Below are 20,313 nucleotides of genomic sequence, written 5' to 3' on the forward strand. Positions count from 1 at the left end.
GCACTTTTTCAACTTTGTGCAAGATATGTTATACAAGTACAATGTTGTTAATATCATGATGTCAATTGTTACGTTAAATGTACAATCTTAGGATCCTTAGTAAGATTATTCCTATATAATTCTTTAATGAATAAATAATGTTTTGAATGTACTCTATAATGAATCACATAAAGGATAGAATTGTACGGAAATACATGATGTAGAATTACGTAACAATATTCAATGTCAAACAATACCACATAACCCTACTGATCAATTGTACAATATACAGTAACTAGTTCGATCAACATGATTGTATATAAGACATTTAGGACTCTAGATGGCCCTCGAAAGAGTGTAGTTTGGTAGAATATCTTGTGTATGGAATAATAATTGTGATGTTGTAATGTAAATCGCCATTACATTCATATTACTATGCTTACGCATTGATCTAACGTTAATGGCAAAAAAAGAATAATGGGATGAAGCCATTGGTTCTCGAGATGAAAGGATTCTAATAACCCAGTATAATTCCTTTTCTCAAGTTATATTCAAGTGATCGAAAATGATACAGAATAGCAGAATACATCTTATTATTTGTATTGAAATGACAATGTTACTCACGAACATTATTACTACTACATCTATTCGATAAGTGGGTTAAAAAAATAGATTATTTTTAAAATCTTCGGTAGTGTTGACTTGGACTAACTTTCATTAATACTCCATGCTATTTATTCCTTAATTAATGTAAGCTTTGAGAGTATCAACAAGAAGAGTGATAGGCTATTAATTTAACTACATCCACTAGATACCTTTTATTATTACAGTACGGATTATATGTTAATTAGTGTCTAATTGTTCTGATAGAATTAATTGGTATTTGCTTGGTCAATGGAATACTGATCTAACTGTCATTGTGGCCTCGTTTTATAATCTATATTGTGTTATAAGACTTAAAACCAGGGGCGAAACTTGATGGTTTTGAACTTTGAATGAAGCCTTTGATGAACATATATATTAACACAATAAAAATAAAAAATAAAAAAATAAATAAAAAAGGTTAGAAACTAACTAATAAAACTGTGATTTTATGATAAATTACCTAATAAATTTTTTTGGTAAAACTACCTAATAAAAGGCAAAATGTCGTAAGATACGTATTACCTCAGGCCAAATTTCCACCATTGACCTTATTTTCCTACATTGATCCATCTCAAAATAACCCCAAAACCACCATGAGGGTTCGTTTTCAAGGTGGTAAAACTATTTTGGGATTGTTGGGGGATATTCTGAGTTGGTGAGGGTAGTTTTGGGCTACGAGATGGTGATTTCATGGGTATTTTGAGGTGGGTCAATGTCGGATTATTATTAGGTCAATATGGTGGAAATCCGGCTAGAGGAGGTAGTATTTTACATCATTTTACCCTTTATTAGCTAGTTTCTTGCAACCTTTTTTTTTTAATTATTTATTTTGTACAAAATATGGGTTTTATTAGTTAGTTTCTGACAAAAAAAATCCTATGAAAATTATGTGTTACTTAGCTAGGCTATGTTCTCCTTATTTTATTTTCGCCTATTTTATTTAGGTTTAATAAGTTTACGATAAATTAAATTAAGATAATACAAACGGTTGAAATTTAAATGAGATAAATTAAAGGGGTAGATCAATCTCACCTCATTGCTAATTTTAAGTTTAATAAGATAATATAAGGGCTAATAAATTTAGATAAGCTAATGGAAGGTTTAAATGAGTTAGGTGAAAACAATATAAAATAAATAAAAACGAGGGAGATAGGAGGGAGGTGATTTGTGCATGATATGTTATGAGCTATTTCAGCATTTATATAGAATGTATAATATTTCAATTAATTAATGCACATAAGTATTTATAAAATATTTTATTATATTAAAAGCGTTGTGAATGTTACAATCAAGCACCTCATAAATAGATTAACAACTTGAGTTCTTAACAAAAACTTCGATCACTAATTGAGCTACATGCGAGCGAGATGAAAAACTTTAATCCAGCAAGCAGTTTCTATTTTGAGCATCAATTTGTTATATAATATACCTACTAATTTTTTCATACAACCATTAAAACCCACATTTTTTGAAATATAAGACGGAATATTTACCTTTATAAATTTGTTCTGCTAATTTTCCTGCCTTCGATAAAATTCTCTAGTAATCCTTACATACATTTATAAAAAAAAAAATTTAATAATAATAATTTCTTTCTTGAGTACAATTTTACCATGGATATTAAAATTGAAGCTCAAGATAATCAACAACAACAGAGAAAACCTCTTCTAGAAAATGAATTAGAACCAACAAAAAAACCGAAAACTCAAACCCAAAAGGCCATTAGAAAAACATTCAAGAGCACATCCCACTTAACTAGCCTCCTCCCCTCAGGCTCAGTTCTCACATTTGAAATGTTTTCTCCCATTTTAACAAATCAAGGCCGTTGCGAAACGTCCCAAAGCCAACTTATAACATTATGCCTCATAGCATTCGTTGGTTTATCTTGTATTATAATGTGTTTCACTGATAGTGTGAGGGACGAACGTGGTAAAGTTCGATATGGAATTGCAACATTTAAAGGTATATGGATAGTTGATGGCTCTGTAAGTCTTAGCCCTGAACAAGCAACCAAGTATCGAATTGGGGTTTTGGATTTTCTTCGTGCAATTATGGGGATATTGGTGTTTATGGCTGTTGCTTTGTCGGATCAAAATGTTTGTTTCCATTGCCATCTGAAGAAACTAAAGAGAAACTTGTTATGTTTCCTATTGGAGTTGGAATTGTTTGTGGTTTGTTGTTTGTTTGTTTCCCTAGCAAACGTCATACCATTGTCTCTCCTCTTTCTAAACGCTAAATATTGTGTAACTACTTCTTCTCTGATGTGGGTGTAATTTTTACTTCTTTTTCATGTTTTTGGGTTTATTTATACTTATGCCTCATATTCACAAAAAGTAAGAATGACTTTAATGGTATATATACTTTAATTTTGCCTACTTGTTTTTTCTATTCTTCTTTTATACTTCGCAAAAATAAATGTATATAGTTAACTATATAGAGTTTTTCGTCATTTTTGGTTTACATGTTGATGTCAAAAAGAAAACAAGCAATTGATACCCTATTGCGAGGTTTAGAGTACCTTAAGGCTTTGCTAAAGAACTTATAATCTATTAACAATAAGGTAAGAATTATCTTCAGTATAGAAGATTACCAAATTATGTGTGAATAAGCTCTTAAACTTTGTTTCCTCAAAAAAATTCATATATCTGAGTACAGTTTAATATCACATTCAGCTCAATTTTTTTTTTTCATAAAGTTCAAATAAAAGTAACGACGAATTATCAAAAAGAATAAGTAATAGCATTTATTATAGTAATTAACTCAAGCATGAAGAAATGGGCTTCATTTTTGGTAAAAAAGCTGTAAGGGGCTAAACGAATTGAAAACACAGATGGCCTTTATTAACGGGCTCAGGCCGAGAAGCCCAAAATTTTCGATTGGGTTATAAACAACATAAGCCCAATGACAAATTGCAATAAATGTTCTTCCAAGTTCTAACCAGTTATGAGATTTTTATTGCAATTACACTCTTAAATTACTTCACCATTGACAATTGATTATGCACTCATTCCACTCAAAAATCAACGTTTATAAAATATCTAATTCACATTCTTGTAAATAATTCATAAATTTCTGATTCAGCTAAGATATTGAGCTGATAATCTTATTGCCAATCGTTATGACTAGTAATATAACTTACATTAAGGAAAGGAAAATACTTAGGTTTAATTAAGACGATAACAAGCACACAACATAGGTATACATATGACCTTAATATTGATACATATGAAGAGGAAGTCGAGGCTCAGCACAAGCAACGAGAGGAATTTTCTTAGGGTTTGAGAGACCGAAAATCTCATCCATGTCCAAATCTTCGGGTTTTATGTTGTCCGGTAATTTCCATGTAAATCCTTGAAGAATATTAGCCAAACTTGCCTCAATGATTTTAAGGCCAAGACTATACCCTGGACACATCCTTCGCCCTGACCCGAAAGGCAATAACTCGAAATCGTGACCTTTAACTTCTATGTTCTTTCCAATAAACCTTTCAGGACAAAACTCCTCTGGCCTTTCATACACTTTAGGGTCTCTTTGTATAGTGAAAGTATTCACAAGTACTAGACAGCCTACAGGAATATCGTACCCGTCAATTTGAACTTGTTCCCTTGACATTCGTGGTACGAGCATAGGTGCAACCGGGTGCAATCTCATTGTTTCTTTTACTATATTGCGAATGTAGGGTAAGTTTGGTATGTCTTTCTCTTCAACCCATCTCTCTCTTCCAACTACGCGATCAAGCTCTTCTGTTGCTTTGGCTAATGCGTCTGGCCTTCTAACAAGTTCTGAAATTGCCCACTCTACTGTTACAGTTGAGCTCTCTGTACCTCCAGCAATTAAATCCTGAAATTATACATATATTTGACTTAGATAGTTGTCAATTTTAAAATAGCTAGTTAATTTTTGGAACAATTTGCCTTTTGTATTTTTTTTTTTTTTGAACGCTGCCTTTTGTAATTTAATCCTACGAAACTATGTTATTTAATCGTGTGTAAAAAAAAAAAAAAATGTTATTTAATTTTTATTTTTTTATTTTTTTTTATCTATTAATTTTTTATAAAGATAGATACAAAGGGAGATTAATCTTCTTTTTTTTTTTGTTTATTAATAAGGGATTAGTCAAGAAAATTAAGAGCCCGTCCAAAAAGATGGAAAAACAAAATTATGTGGACTACAAATAAGCGATAGTGTTATTTATTTATTGAATTTTAAAGTCTAGTCTTAAAATAATTGAAAAACATAAAAGTTAGACTAGGACATACCTGACTAAATGCCTTGACTCCAATTCTTTCAAGTTTGACTTCATTATTTGGATCATCAGCAAGTTGCAACAAAACATCCACCATATCTTTAGCCACCCAATTTTCCTTCTCCTTCTCTCTTCTAGCATTATGTTCATCTAACACATGCTCCATAAACCTATCAAATTTTTTAGCCAAAACCTTCATTCTTTTCACATAACCTTGTACATCAACATACTTCAAACAAGGGATCCAATCACCAAGATTAAACACCCCATTTAGTAAGAACAATTCATCAAGCATCAACTTGAATTCGTCCGGTGTAATGATTGGTTTCTCTTCATTTTTGTCTAGGTACCTTTTCCCTAATACCATCCGACTAATCACGTTTAAGCTCAAAGTTGAAAGGTGATCTTTTAACACAATGGGCTCACCATTTGTGTTAAATATACCTTTTAACACGGAATTGAGCTCTTCTACACGTATGTACTCGTACGATTCGAGCCTCTTAACACTAAAGAGCTCCATCAAGCACATCTTTCGTGCTTGGCGCCAGTATGGACCATATTGAGACCATGTTATATCAGAGTAGTTATAAGTAGTTAACTTTCCTGCTGAGGTTTTGGGCCTCCCAGCAAAAATTACATCATGAGTCTTAAGGAATAATTTTGCCATATCAACTGATGAGCCCACTAACACTGGGACTGACCCAAATTTAAGCATCATTAAAGGCCCATATTTCTTAGAGAGCTCATGTAGGGAACGGTGAGGGAGTGACCCAATAAGGTTAAAGTTTCCGATAATGGGCCATGGTTTTGGGCCTGGTGGTAGATTGAGTTTACTACCGCGAAGGTGGTTAGTAAGGAGTACTAAGGCTATAGCCACTAGCCACGCAACCGCGTAGGCGGCCCAAGTTGGTGCCTCCATTAGTGATTGGTTTATGTGGTGTTAGTGAAAGAAAAAAAAAAAAATTGTTTGTGATTTGAAAGTGGTAGGTTGAATGGCTTGGCCAAACTCTATGATTGTAAGGGTATATATAGTACGTTATATGCAAGGAGAAACTAAGCAGTTCATAATGCATGAAGTTGCGGTTGGTAAACTTTACTCTTTTGTTAATGGTACTTGACATTGCGGAGTAATTGCAAGAAAGTTTCCCTCCTTTTTAACAAATTAATTAACTTGACCATAAAGACAAGTGATGATGTATTGATCAATCAATAATGCAATTATAGTATTATACACTCTATACTTTAAACATATAGGGATTGAATAAAAGTCCCAATTAAAACTAAGATTATATATATATATATATAAATTGATTTCGTTAAGTAAAAAAAAAAAAAAAAATTGAAGTGTTTCATGTTTTTTTTTTAGACCGAATAGTTTCATGTTTGATGTAACATAATAACGTTTGTTGACTACTTTCAAAGAGAATTTCCAAAGACTTTTTTGAGTTCTTGTAAAATTGATTTATGGATCCAAATTCAACTATATTGATGAGAGAGACCTCATGCCATGGACTTGTTAGGTGTATGTTTGGCTTATTTCGTGACTTGGTTCCTTGAATTGTCTTGCCCACGTACTTGACCAATGTTTTGTTGCTAACTGTTTTGCTTAAAAGTCTCAAATTTTAGCAAGTGAAATTTCCCACGAATCTCATGTGTAAATACTTTGAGATATCGGAGCAACTACTAACTAGTGCTACTACTTTGTGGAGTATTATTGGTGATTGACCAAGAAAAGACTCATGACTCGATTGGGTTCTTGTAAAGTATCATGAAGCAAGATATCTACTTTTAGTTAATTATATACAAAATATATATTTTAGAGTAATTGTAGACTATGTAGAGAGCGACAACAAATAAATAATCTAGGGCAAGATTTGATATCAAGCTTTGATTCAATCTCAATATTTTAGCCAATTAAATTACTTGATTTCCATCAAACAATTAAGGACTTGTATAGTACAGATCCGTCTAAGACGTCGTTCACTTCACCTTATTTTTGCTAAACTAAAATTATTTTCACTTAACTGAAATTATTTTTGCTGAAGTTAAATTATTTTTACTGAACTGAAATTAATTTTACTGAACTGAAATTATTTTTGCTGAATTGAAATTATTTTTACTGATTCCATGTTATATTTCTTCTTTGAACTTACTGATTTTTACTGAATTGAAATTATTTTTACTGAACTGAACTTATTTTTACTGAATTGAAATTTTTTTTGCTGAACTAAACTTATTTTTATTAAACTGAATTTATTTTTGCTGAATTGAACTTATTTTTATTGAACTGAAATTATTTTTACTTAATATTATTTTTTTTAAGGCGAAGTGAACGGGACCTAACTTCTAAAAGTTTTAGCCAAATGACAAATTAATACGAGTAATACAGTTGTTTAAACTTGTTTCCCAACTAGTCTAATTTATTACCATATTCTAGGATTTATTTGTCGTTTCAAATATATAATTAACAAAAGTACTCTTTTGGTCCATTCCACTATAACTTAATTAGAACAATCTAATGAAAGTTTATTAATTTTATTGAATTGTTTATTGTAATGTAAAGCGGGTACTTTCATTAGTAGAAAACTAGAAATTAAAGCATCGCATGTAGAGGAAGAGAGGGAACTGGGTTTGGTAGGGTATGTTTTTAACTTAAAAACTTAAACAATGGCTATAGTGGGTGTTTTGAAAATATCTTAAAATATTAGTAGTTTCTTGCTATTTTTAAGAGTGTATAAACTATATATCAACTATTATTAAGGAATAGCTCTGGTCCTGTTTTTTTGAATTTTTGAACAAAACAGAGCACATTTCAACATATTAGAGCAAATTATTATTACTCGACAGAACAGAATAGATTTTAATATATCATTGCATCTCAAAAGAATAGGGTCTAACATGAGAAGTTATTTTTAATTATCCAACGATTTTGTATAAATAATTAATATATCCGGCTAATTAAGATATTGAATGTAAATAGCTAGTTAAATTATTCAAGGGAATCATTTTTTTTTTTTCTTTTTTGAAAGGCCAACAACGGAATCAAATTTTGTCATCAACTACTCGTTAATTACCAAAAATACCCTTTAAGTTTTCCCATCCAAATTAATTAAGGAAATGTGGGGTCAAAAGATCCTCTTGTATATTACTCTTCAATTAGTCATGTGCAACTTGCAGTGAGCCTAGGCCCAACAGCTAATAACTCGTACAACAGTCTACAGAAACTCAAGATTGGTTATCAATTTACAGAATCATTTAATATGTTCATTCATTTTCCCAAATTGCATATTAATGGATCATCAACTAACAACAACATACTTAATCGCGTTAGGCAAGCCCATGCAAATTGTTAACGACTCTAGATAACAGCAATTATTTGTTTTTGTTTTTAGTGAGACGTTTGGACAATACAAACTACAAATGAGATAAAATACAAAGTAACAATTATTGTTATCGTTGGTATGGAGTATTAGTTTATAACATCATTCGAAACTAATTTTCACTCTAAATTAAGTGATGTTTATGCAATTTTAATTGTTACTCATGAAAATTACAGATTAATGACATCTAAAATTTTATACTATCTCTATCTCTAAAAGTTCTTTATATTAAGACAATGATTATCTCACAAAAATAAGTTATGAAAATAAGATTAGCTAGTAACATACGAATATATATACTGGATAAACATATGCTTCATAACTATATATGTAATTTTGTCATATCTCTTACAAATCCATAATTACTTATTTCAAGCGAAACATCAATTGAGTACCTTAATTTGTAGTAAATCAAACAATCATCTCTTATCAAGACATTATAATAAATAGTACAGTACTCCGTAGCACACAAGAGGAAAAACTAAACTCCAAGATTTAATTAAGGCAACAATGCAAATAAATCACAATGTTCACATATGATACATGTGATGAGGAAGTCGAGGTTCAGCGCATGCAACAAGAGGGATCTTCTTAGGATTTGAGAGACCGTAAATTTCTTCCATATCCAAATCTTGAGGCTTCATGTTACCAGGTAATTTCCATACAAATCCATGAAGAAGATTAGCCAAACTTGATTCAATAACTTTGAGGCCAAGACTATACCCGGGACACATCCTTCTTCCCGTCCCAAAAGGCAATAATTCAAAATCGTGACCTTTGACATCTATATTATTTCCAAGGAATCTCTCGGGCATAAATTCATCTGGATTTTCATACACTTCGGGGTCTCTTTGTATGGTGAAAGTATTCACAAACGCTACACAACCTTTAGGAATATCGTAGCCTTTGATTTTCACATCCTCCCTTGCCATTCGAGGGACGAGCATTGGTGCAACTGGGTGTAGCCTCATTGTTTCTTTTGCTATTGCGCGAATGTAGGGCAAGTTTGGTACATCTTTCTCTTCAACCCATTTTTCTTTTCCTATCACACGGTCGAGTTCTTCTGTTGCCTTGACAATAACTTCAGGTTTTTTCAAGAGTTCTGAAATTGCCCACTCTACTGTTACTGCTGAACTCTCAGTACCTCCAGCAATTAGATCCTGAAATTCGATGAGTATATAGACTTAAACCAATTGATTAACCAATTTAAAGTCAATAGACATTATTGTTACATAGGTGTGTTATTTAGTTGCAATCCTTCTTATCCCTATATAATATAGTATACTTGCTAGTTGCTACCCCTTATTTTCATTCGTTACATCTTATGTATTAAGTTATACATAGTGTAACTTGTATATATTGTATAATTAAAAGTGTTGCCATAAAAAATAAACGAATACTCCTTAGCAAGTGGATGGTATCATTTATAGTCATATAGTAACTACCACGAGAGAACCACTCATAATTACATGACCAATAATACAAATTTGGCTCCATCTTCCATCTTAACCCGTAAGCCCCCCCCAAAAAAAGTTGTCACTCTCTCCCGGAGTACAGTAACGTTCTTTATCGTTTCCATTATTACATCATTACATGTGAAACATCAAATAATATCTCTCTTTTCATGTTAAAATAAAGTAAAAATGTATTTTTTCATAAAGTTAAGTTAAGATTAAGACGTACCTGGCTGAATGCCTTGACTCCAATTCTCTCAAGCTTAACTTCAAGAGTAGGATCATCAGCAAGTTGTAACAAAACATCCACCATATCCTTAGGCACCCAATTTTCCTTTTCATTTTCTCTTCTAGCATTATGTTCATCTAATACATGCTCCATAAACATATCAAATTTCTTACCCAAAACCTTCATTCTCTTCACATAACCTTGTACATCAATGTACTTCAAACAAGGTATCCAATCCCCAAGATTCAACACTCCATTTAGTAAGAACAATTCATCAAGCATCATCTTGAATTCTTCGGGCGTAATGAACATTTTCTCTTTATTATTTCTTTTTAAGTATTTTTTCCCTAACACCATTTTACTAATCACATTTAAGCTCAATGTTGAAAGGTGATCTTTTAACAACGTTGGCTTGTTGTTAGTGTTAAATATGTCATTTAACACTAAATTAAGCTCTTCTACACGTATGTACTCGAAGGATTCGAGCCTTTTTACGCTAAAAAGCTCCATCAAGCACATTTTTCGCGCTTGGCGCCAATATGGACCGTATTGAGACCATGTTATATCGGAGTAGTTGTAAGTTGTGTACTTTCCTGCCGAGGTTTTAGGCCTCCCGGCAAAAATTACATCATTAGTTTTAAGAATAAGTTTAGCCATTTCAATTGATGAGCCCACTACCACCGGGACTGACCCAAATTTGAGCCTCATTATGGGCCCATATTTTTTAGAGAGCTCATGGATGGAACGATGGGGGAGGGCCCCAATAAGGTTGAAGTTCCCAATGATGGGCCATGGGTTTGGGCCTGGTGGTAGGTTAAGTTTACGACGGCGAAGGTGGTTGGTAAGGAGTACTAAGGCTATGGCCGATAGCCATGCGGCCACGTAGGCGGCCCAAGTTGGTGTTTCCATTGGTAAATTGGGTTGTGTTGGTGGGTGGTGGTTAAACAAATATGTTTTGGTTTGTGGCTTGGAATTGAAAGTTGGATTTGGCTTGGCCTAACTCAACAATGGTAAGGGGTATATATAAGTAATATAGTAATGCATTTTTAAAAAGGAATAATAATATAAAATTATGGATTTCCAAAATAATAATAATAATAATAATAATGGAAGATAGATTGCAAAAAGAAGCTAAATAGTTATGCATAATAAAGTTGTTTCCAATAAGAAATCATGCATAAAGTTGTGGTTGTTAGACTTCACTCTATTGTTTTGGACTTTTGGGACTTCGTTATTGCATTATACGAAGTAATTGCCAGACATTTTCGTTATACACGAGTAAGTCAGCAAGGAATTGTACAGTCCCTTTCCACATTGTTCAACTCCATATGACCAATTTGACTAGTTTGGGGGAAAGATTTTCTGATTTTTCACTTTCCATTATTACGACCATAAAAAAAATTTCTAAACAATGGTCGAACATAAAATAATGACTAATCTGAACTTATTTTTTCTAAAATAAATAAAAATAAGTTGAATTAAAAAGGCCTTAATGACAAGGTCATACGCTAGTAATCTAGTATGTTTTTATTAGATTTATCTCTATGCATAAATTTAAATTATCAACTTTTAGAAATCGAAGTATAAATACTTCATGTGCAATTTCTTTTGTATAGGCTAAACATATGCTAAGTAACATAATAAGTATTGTACTCCGTATGTATTAATGATCAGATTTGTTCATTAATAAATACAACCGAAGTAAAGTGTTATTCGTACGTAAAATATTAGTACTCCGTAAGAAACAAAGAGAGTACTCACGTTTTAAGAAACTTTAGTGTTTGCATTGCAAAAGATGAGAGTAAGAAAACAAGTGTGGCGGTGGTCCAACCTTTTTTGCAAATTTCATGTGCAATTTCTTTTGTATAGCCTGAACAGATGCTAATTAATATTATTCCGTCTTAGGCCTTGTTTGGTAATTGGCTTTTAGTTGGCTTTTTGGTTGGCTTTTGGCTTTTGGCTTTTTCTTTTGGCCAAACAGCCAAAATACTTGTTTGGTAAATGGCTTTTCAGCTAGGTGAAAAAGCCGGCTTTTCCGCCAAAAACAAAAAGCTAGTGTTACTAGCTTTTTGGTTTTGGCTTTTGGCTTTTCATTAAACAAATTACTTTTTATCCTTAATTAATAATTAATAATTAATAATTAATAATTAATAATTAATAATTAATAATTAATAATTAATAATTAATAATTAATAATTAATAATTAATAATTAATAATTAATAATTAATAATTAATAATTAATAATTAATAATTAATAATTAATAATTAATAATTAATAATTAATAATTAATAATTAATAATTAATAATTAATAATTAATAATTAATAATTAATAATTAATAATTAATAATTAATAATTAATAATTAATAATTAATAATTAATAATTAATAATTAATAATTAATAACTAATAATTAATAATTAATAATTAATAATTAATAATTAATAATTAATAATTAATAACTAATAATTAATAATTAATAATTAATAATTAATAATTAATAATTAATAATTAATAATTAATAATTAATAATTAATAATTAATAATTAATAATTAATAATTAATAATTAATAATTAATAATTAATAATTAATAATTAGTAATTAATAATTATCAATCAATAATTAGTAATTAATAATTAATAATTATCAACCAATAATTAGTAATTAATAATTGGTAATTGGTAATTAATTAATAATTAATTATTAATTTGTAATTAGTAATTGATAATTGATAATTAATAATCAGTAATTAATAATTAATAATTATTAATCTATAATTAATAATTAATAATCAGTAATTAATAATTAATTATTAATAATTAATAATTAGTAATTAGTAATTAATAATAAGTAATCAGTAATTAATAATTAGTAATTAATAATTTATAAATAGTAATTAATAATCAATAATCAATAGTTAATAATTTATAATTAGTAATTCATAATCAATACTTATTAATTAATAATTTATAATTAGTAATTAGTAATTAATAATTAATAATTTATAATTAGTAATTAATAATCTATTATTAGTAATTAATAATTAATAATTATTATTTAATAATTAGTAAATTAGTAGTTATAAGTACTTAAAAATTAATAGTTAGTACTCCGTAATTAGTAATTATTAGTACTTAATTATTAATAACTAGTAATTAACAATTGTTAGTAATATGTAATTAATATTAAGTGCTTAATAATTAGTAATTAGTACTTAATAACTAGTAGTTTATAATTAATAATAAGTAATTATAAATTAGTAGTTAATATTTTGTATTAGTAATTAATAATTAATAATTAATAATACTGATAATAAATGTATAAGAATACATAATAATGCCCTTTAAGGTGTTTTGCATAGTTACAACCAATATCTAACAACTGATTTTACCAAACGTGTTTACATACAATAAATAGTCAAACAGCCACTACAAACAGCCAATACTAACAGCCAGTCAAACAAGCCAAGTTAAACAGCCAGCAGCCAACAGCCAATTGCCAAACAAGGCCTTAATGAGTATCCCATATTAGACTTGACAAAGTAGTTGGTCTAGAGATTCACTAAGGCGATGATGAGACTCGATCCCAAGATCTCCTAATATCGAGAGAGAAGCTCTAACCACTTGAGCTATCCTTCACTCTCATAAAATATACTCCGTATAATAGAGTATGTTGTTATTTTTGTTGAATAGCTATTGTAAATTCAAAGCGTAACATCAATTTTCTTTATTATTCAATCACACATTCACACATATGACACATCCCACAATGACCCACATAATATCTCTCTGTCAAAAAAATCAAAAGGAAAAAAAAAAAAAATCATTCTAAATAACGTTTATTATTTACTCATTTTTTTCATCGGTTTACTTTTGACATCTATACAAGGACTAAAAGCACTAAACACTGTCTTAGAAAAATTATAAACATCAAGTAGACAGAATTGGTTTTTATTTCTAAACATGAATATTCAAAGAACGCTGTTGTATAAAAAAAAAAAAAAAAAAAAAAAAAAAAAAGAATATTCAAAGAACATTCATTTTGAGGGAAATTGTAAAGAAATGTAAATGCTCTATTGTTTTTTTCCTGAAGATAAAGGTAGTAGGAGAAACTTCGTTGTGATTTTCTAGTTTAAATTATTATTTGCCAACCTATTTGACTTAAATTTTGGTTCTTTACTGTTACTAGTATAACTTAGAATATTCAAATCCCTACTTAAAATATTTTTCCCAATATTTTACAACTCTCTTTGTGTTTGAATAAAAGGATAGTTTCTCCTTCCATCTCCCCCACTGGAGATTCGATTCCTCACCCAACTCTCATTTCTTTGATAGGATTAGGGATGACAGTGGATCTGGACCCGACCCGCATCCGTGGATTCAGATCCGTGATTTTCATGGATCTGGATCTTCAAATTTTGGACTCGTCGGATTCGGGTTGGATCCAAATCCTGCTGAAAACAACGGATCTGGATTTAGGTCTTGCCCTTAGATTCGGACCCAGATCCGTATACCTGTTTTTTAATTTTCCTATTAAAAAAAACTAAAACTGTTTGTTTCTTTATTAAAAACTAGATTAGTCCCATGCGATACACGGTTTTAACAAAAAAAATTTGCAGTATAGAATTACAAATACAAATAATCTTTTCAAATTTGTCATAAATTCATTGTTAGAATGTGAAAATCCTAACACAATATTTTTATACTCGTGTTTCATAAGTATGTATAAATAAATAGCTTTAATTTCTTGTTAAATGATCAACTATCTAAAATAAATTGATAGATAAAATCATAAGCCTATGTAGTTAATGATATACTTATAATACATTCAATAATGCTTTCTATACAATTGACCTCTAGTAGCCAACTTTAAATTAATTAACACAACATCCAAATTGATGAATAACCAAAACCCTTTGATGTAGGAGCTGTAAAGACTCTGCAAAATTAAAATACTAAGTCAAAATTTCATAACTATCAATCATCCTACTGTTGGAATAAGAAATAAAAGAGAACATAAATAAACGTTGAAAATAATACTGATATTTTGTTTTCTTTTTTTTTTTTTTTTTTTTTGAATAGAAAATAATACTGATACTTGCATACTTCATTCAATCATGAAATACATAGATGCCTCTTGCCCTACAATAACAAACTTAAACTAAAAATAGATAGTGCTAGTACTTAGGGCCTGTTCGGCATTAGCTTTTAAGGTAGCTATTAGCTTTTAGACCTAGTCAAAACACTACCTTAAAATAATATTAGTGTTTGGTGAAGTAGTGTTTTAAGTAGCTGTTAGAGGTAGAGGTAGCTTTTAAGTAGCTGTTGTTGAAAGCTAAAAAAGATAGGCTTTTGAAATTTGAAAGTAGCATTCAACTTTTTTTTTTTTTTTTTTTGTTTTGTTTTGTTTTGTTTTTTTCTAATGAATTTTTTTTTTTATTTTTTTTTTATGTTTTTATCTTTTTGACTCAGTATTATTTGTTTCACCATAATATTAAAATTTTCAATTCCATATCCTTTTTTTTTCCTTTCATTATGAGGAGTATTTTTTTTATCTTATTTTTAAAATTGATTACTTATTAGCAATATATATTATACTATATAATATTTAAAATTATCAAACATATGATACATAATACGTCACACTAATGATAATAATAATAATAATAATAACAATAATAATAATAATAAGGGCCTGTTCTCTTACGTTGAAATTCAGTTCAGTTCAGTTCAGCTAAGTTCAGTTCAGTTCAGTTCAGCTCAATTCAGTTCAGTTCAGTTCAGTTCAGCTCCTAATTTCCTTCTCTTATAAAATATTCATTTCAGTTCAGTTCAGTTCAGTTCAGCTGAGTTCAGTTCAGTTCAGTTCAGTTCAGTTCAGTTCAGTTCAGTTCAGCTGAGTTCAGTTCAGCTGAGTTCAGTTCAGTTCAGTTCAGCTGAGTTCAGTCAATGAGAACAGGCCCTAATAACTGTATTTTATAGTTTTAAATTTTCAATCGCTACTTTTACCGAACTCATAGTATGAACCGCTATCTTGACAACTGACCTCTAACAGCTACTACTTGACAGCTTAGAGCTACCTCTATAGCTCACAACTACTCAAAAACTAATAGCCAATAGCTACAGTTAGTTTTGCCAAACAGACCCTTAATGGATAAACATCAGCCATGATTTACTCCACCAAATAAACTGATTTCTAATACTCCTAAAAATCTACTACGTACTTTGAGATTAATATGCCACTAAAGCACTAACAACCTAATATCCATTAATTCCTAACTTTTAAGCACATAAATAACTTAATTACAAATTATTTTGAAGGAATAATATCAACACCTACCGGAAATTTTACACTTCATATTCAACAACGCATAATATAAGATATTGAAAATAAAATTCGGTTTACAAATTTGGTCAAAGAAACTCAATTAATAAGAAGCTAAAGTAAGGTTGATTTCCATAATTTAGAAGAAAATACATATCACTAAAAATAAATTATATTTAAATATTATCATTCAATATAATAAATTATTATTTAACATAGTCCAGTACTCTAGTATTATAATCAAGGTGCAATGCATATTTCCAAGCTCAAAATATCTATTTTTTATAAGAAACTTAGAGCTAATGCAAAGACAAATTAGATAATTAAAAATAGATAGTTGAAAATCGAATTGAAGAGTTGTATTCCAATTTTCTAGAATAAACTTGTTGAAAGATTTTACTTAGCTTCTTATAAAATATCACAAAAAAAAAAAATGACATCATCAAATCAAAGCTTTTAGGCGGGAAAAAATTTAAAAGAAAAGCAACACGTGTACAATTTTGAAGAAAGATGATGTCAATTGTGATGTCAGCGGTTGCTACATTAGTATTAGTTATAGATGTTGATGATGTTAGTAGTGATAAAGATTATCCCTTTCAAGAGATGAATTTTGGATGCTCATATCTAATACATCATCGTTCTTTTCATTTGCTCATCTGTAACATCATACTTTTTTCGTTGTTTATAATTTTTATTTTAAAGTATAAGTGTATAAGTTCAATGCATGGTTCCTTCACCCAGGTGTACCATGCGCATGGTACACCTGAATTAAAATGCAGTTGTTTTGAATTTCAAATTTTAAAATTTAAAATTTAAATTTCATTTTCATAATCTTATTATCCAAAATACTATATTTTGTTCCTTTTCTTTAAAAAAAAAAAAAATATTTTCATATTTTTTCACCAATTTAAAAAAAATTTAATTATAATATTTATGTTAATGATTGTTTTGTATACTTTTTATGAGGTTCTTTATATGACTATATAATGTTCTTTATAAAAAGAAATTATTTTTTTTCTCTAAAATTATTTCACCTAAAAATAACTTAAGATTTAGTTTTTAAATTTCAAATTTCAAATTTATAAATTTCAATTTCAAAATTTCAGTTTCAATTTTTTTTATTTCATTCATATTTTTCACCAATAATATATATAGTTATAATATTCATTTTAGGGTTTGTATATATATATTTTTTGTGATGTTCTATATGTGATTTAATAATGTTCTTTATTAGAAAACAAGATGTATTTCATAGTTGTTTGTAATGTACAATTACTTTTTAAAACTATATCTTTTTCCTTATGTCCATAATTATATCACAAAATTATTTTTATTAGATTTTTTAATGGATTATTTTAAATGTCCATGTTCTTTGATTGTAATTGCAATGTACTTTTATCGTCACATAATGTTCATTGCTTATTGTGAAATGCTCTTTGAATTTTGTCTTTGGATCATGGCAAGTATATATATAAGTTATGTTCATTACATAATATTATCATGTTCTTTAATAATATTACGGATGTTCTTTAGATCTGAAAAACAATCATCAATAGAGGAGATCTCAAAAGAATATCGTCATCAACTTTCATATTCCTGATTTAAAAAAAAATATATGTAGTTAGTGATAATTAATATTAAAAAAATATATAGAATTAATAAATGATATATTATTTAAAAAAATATTATAATAATTCAAAGAACATACAAAATAAATCAAAGAACATCGAAGCAAAGAACATAAAGGATAAAAATTAAAGAACATTCATATAATTGTTTAATAATTATAATAACAACCATAGGTACAATTTATAAAGAACGTCATCTTTAACATTTGACAAAATATAAAAAACATCATCTTCAACCATTGACAAAAGAAAAGAACATCATCTTCAACCTATGTCATATGGATCTCAAATTCATAAATATCAAAATTGAAAAAAAAAACAATGATATTTACAATAATCGTGCAAAATAATAACGAAATATAATCAACCTAATACGCAAAATTCTGAAATTAAAATCAGAACAAATAAAATTAAATTACCTTCTCCGATCCATCGATTACAATGTCCTCATAGTTTGCTTTGTATTTTTCTCTCTACAAAATTCTTTATAAACTTTGTTCTCTCTTAATTCGAAATTGAAATATGGTGAAATTTAATTTTGAAAGTTATATAAAAATGGAGAATATCACGTTAAATTCCATGAATTGGGGAAGAGATTGATTTTTATTTTTTAAAATAACAAACTAACAGCTTGCAAATGAAATGTAAAAAACGCATCATTTAACACTAGGTGTACCATGAGCATGGTACACCCTGGTGTACTATGCAATTTTCATATAATTTGGTTACTTTGTGTTTTTAGATTAGCTATATAACTTTAATTTAGGTTAAATTTAATAATCCCCGAAGAAAGTTTGAAATGCATTTTTTGACCCAAACATTACATTTATTACAAAAAATTAGGCAAAATATATAGAACTCGTTTTAGACCCGGATACATTGGACCCGTCGGATCTAGATCCGGGTCTCCATTTTCCAGACCCGACAAATCCCCCATAATGCTAACGAAGTAATCCCTATAACACTAAACAAGTAACCCCTATAACACTGTTGAAGTAGGGCCCGTTCTCTTCAACTTATTTTCAGTTCAGTTTAGTCAATCAAAACAGACCCGTAATCTTGATATATATTGATCGGTAACCCTATAACACTAACGAATTAATTCTCATGATGGCCGGCTAGTCGGCCACGCCGATCCATATAATAGTTATACATAATAAAATATCGTATATGCGAAAAAAAAGCTAATTAAATTGAATAAACCTGAGAAGATTAGTGTGACATTATTCATTTCTATAATTTATTACTTTGATGATGATAAGTTGATAATGAGAAAAGTAAAGGTAATAAAAAGACAAGTTTCGAGTGGGCAAATTAAAGAAAGTGAAAGTGAAATTTCCAAATTGAAATGTACTTGTGCGTTGTATAGATTATTGAAGAGCCTCAATCTCCATGGAAGTAGGTCAAGAACATTTGGGCCCTATCAAGCAACGTGATTTTGCAAATTTACAAAGACTAGTTGTGGACCCACGCGCAACGCGCACGGTTCCCAAGTTATCGGTATTATATGTTGCTCATGGTTTTATCGTTGTTTGTATGTTCAACATATATTTATGGACGTTTTCCTTCGAGTAACCGTTCTATTATAATTTCTCATGAAATAACTGTTTTTTTTAGTAAGAAATATAACAAATTTGAGGATAAAAATATTTATGTATTATTATTCATATAGATGGCCCTAATTATGCTCCATTTCCCTCCTCTATAGCCTCAAAGTCTCTTCCACAATTAAATACTAAGAACAGTCTCTTGAAATGATTTTCCTTTTCGTTCCTTTATTGCTTTAAAACATCTCTTTATCTATTTCCTTTTATCTCCCTTGTGGCCTTGTCTCCCTGATTTAATGACTTTGAAAATTATAGGTCGCACTTGCTCCCATCTTACATATTCTTTCTTTTATTGTCCAAACTTTGTCTCTCACTCTCTTTCTTTATTTCCTAATCCGACTTATCCGTATTCCATCCTCTAAAAGGCTTTAAAAATTGTAGGTTGCGCTTTCTTCTTATTCACCTTGGCGCCTCCCCCTTTTTCTCTCTCCCGCTGCTCCCTCTTTCTCTCCCAACTTCTTTCTATCTCCCCCTTTCTTATGGCTTCCCCCTATCTCTCCCTCTTTCCCTCCCGAGTCTTTTGCTTCTTTAAGATGTTCTCCAGTATTTACAATGAAATGAATTAATGATTTATTCACAATTGTTAATTTAATTTTTAGGTTTACAATTAGGATTTAATTGTTATGATTTTTTGTAAATAACCACCCCAAATTGTACCCTGTGTTGAACTAACCACCCATTTTTTTTGAAATTAAAAATTATCACCCCTATTTTAGAAAATCAGTAGCTTTCACCACCTCTCTTATATTTCGGCATGTTTTCTGACTGGTAGTCCACGTGTCACCACCCTATGGGTCTAAAATAACAAATTAAAAAAATT

General features: G+C 29.4%; 2 protein-coding genes and 1 pseudogene across 2 annotated transcripts; 1 reads left to right on the forward strand and 2 right to left on the reverse strand.

Annotated features, from left to right (window-relative positions):
- The first annotated feature begins 2,237 nt into the window (after positions 1 to 2,237).
- On the forward strand, positions 2,238 to 2,860 carry LOC145570727 (protein DMP7 pseudogene; annotated as a pseudogene).
- Positions 2,861 to 3,630: 770 nt separating this feature from the next.
- LOC145571776 (trimethyltridecatetraene synthase-like) lies at positions 3,631 to 5,851 on the reverse strand. The gene is made up of 2 exons (XM_081630810.1): positions 4,884 to 5,851; positions 3,631 to 4,464 (listed from the first exon to the last, which is right to left on the reverse strand). The coding sequence occupies exons 1-2, from the start codon at positions 5,787 to 5,789 to the stop codon at positions 3,835 to 3,837; spliced, it is 1,536 nt and encodes a 511-aa protein (XP_081486936.1). The 5' UTR covers positions 5,790 to 5,851; the 3' UTR covers positions 3,631 to 3,834.
- A 2,809-nt stretch (positions 5,852 to 8,660) lies between these two features.
- On the reverse strand, positions 8,661 to 10,935 carry LOC145571777 (trimethyltridecatetraene synthase-like). Its single transcript, XM_081630811.1, has 2 exons — positions 9,934 to 10,935; positions 8,661 to 9,410 (listed from the first exon to the last, which is right to left on the reverse strand). Exons 1-2 carry the CDS (start codon positions 10,840 to 10,842, stop codon positions 8,781 to 8,783), a joined length of 1,539 nt encoding a protein of 512 aa, XP_081486937.1. The 5' UTR covers positions 10,843 to 10,935; the 3' UTR covers positions 8,661 to 8,780.
- Positions 10,936 to 20,313: the final 9,378 nt, after the last annotated feature.

The sequence above is a fragment of the Chenopodium album genome, chromosome 12, assembly GCF_948465745.1.
Source record: "Chenopodium album chromosome 12, dcCheAlbu1.1, whole genome shotgun sequence".
Taxonomy (NCBI): Eukaryota; Viridiplantae; Streptophyta; class Magnoliopsida; order Caryophyllales; family Amaranthaceae; genus Chenopodium; species Chenopodium album.

What these genes read in the sequence shown, in the direction of transcription:
- LOC145571777 (XM_081630811.1), bottom strand. Translation starts at nt 10,842, where the DNA reads ATGGAAACACCAACTTGGGCCGCCTACGTGGCCGCATGGCTATCGGCC. An exon ending in GAGTCAAGGCATTCAGCCAG is followed by an intron (nt 9,411 to 9,933) that starts GTACGTCTTAAT and finishes ATCGAATTTCAG; the next exon opens with GATCTAATTGCTGGAGGTAC.
- LOC145571776 (XM_081630810.1), bottom strand. Translation starts at nt 5,789, where the DNA reads ATGGAGGCACCAACTTGGGCCGCCTACGCGGTTGCGTGGCTAGTGGCT. An exon ending in GAGTCAAGGCATTTAGTCAG is followed by an intron (nt 4,465 to 4,883) that starts GTATGTCCTAGT and finishes GTATAATTTCAG; the next exon opens with GATTTAATTGCTGGAGGTAC.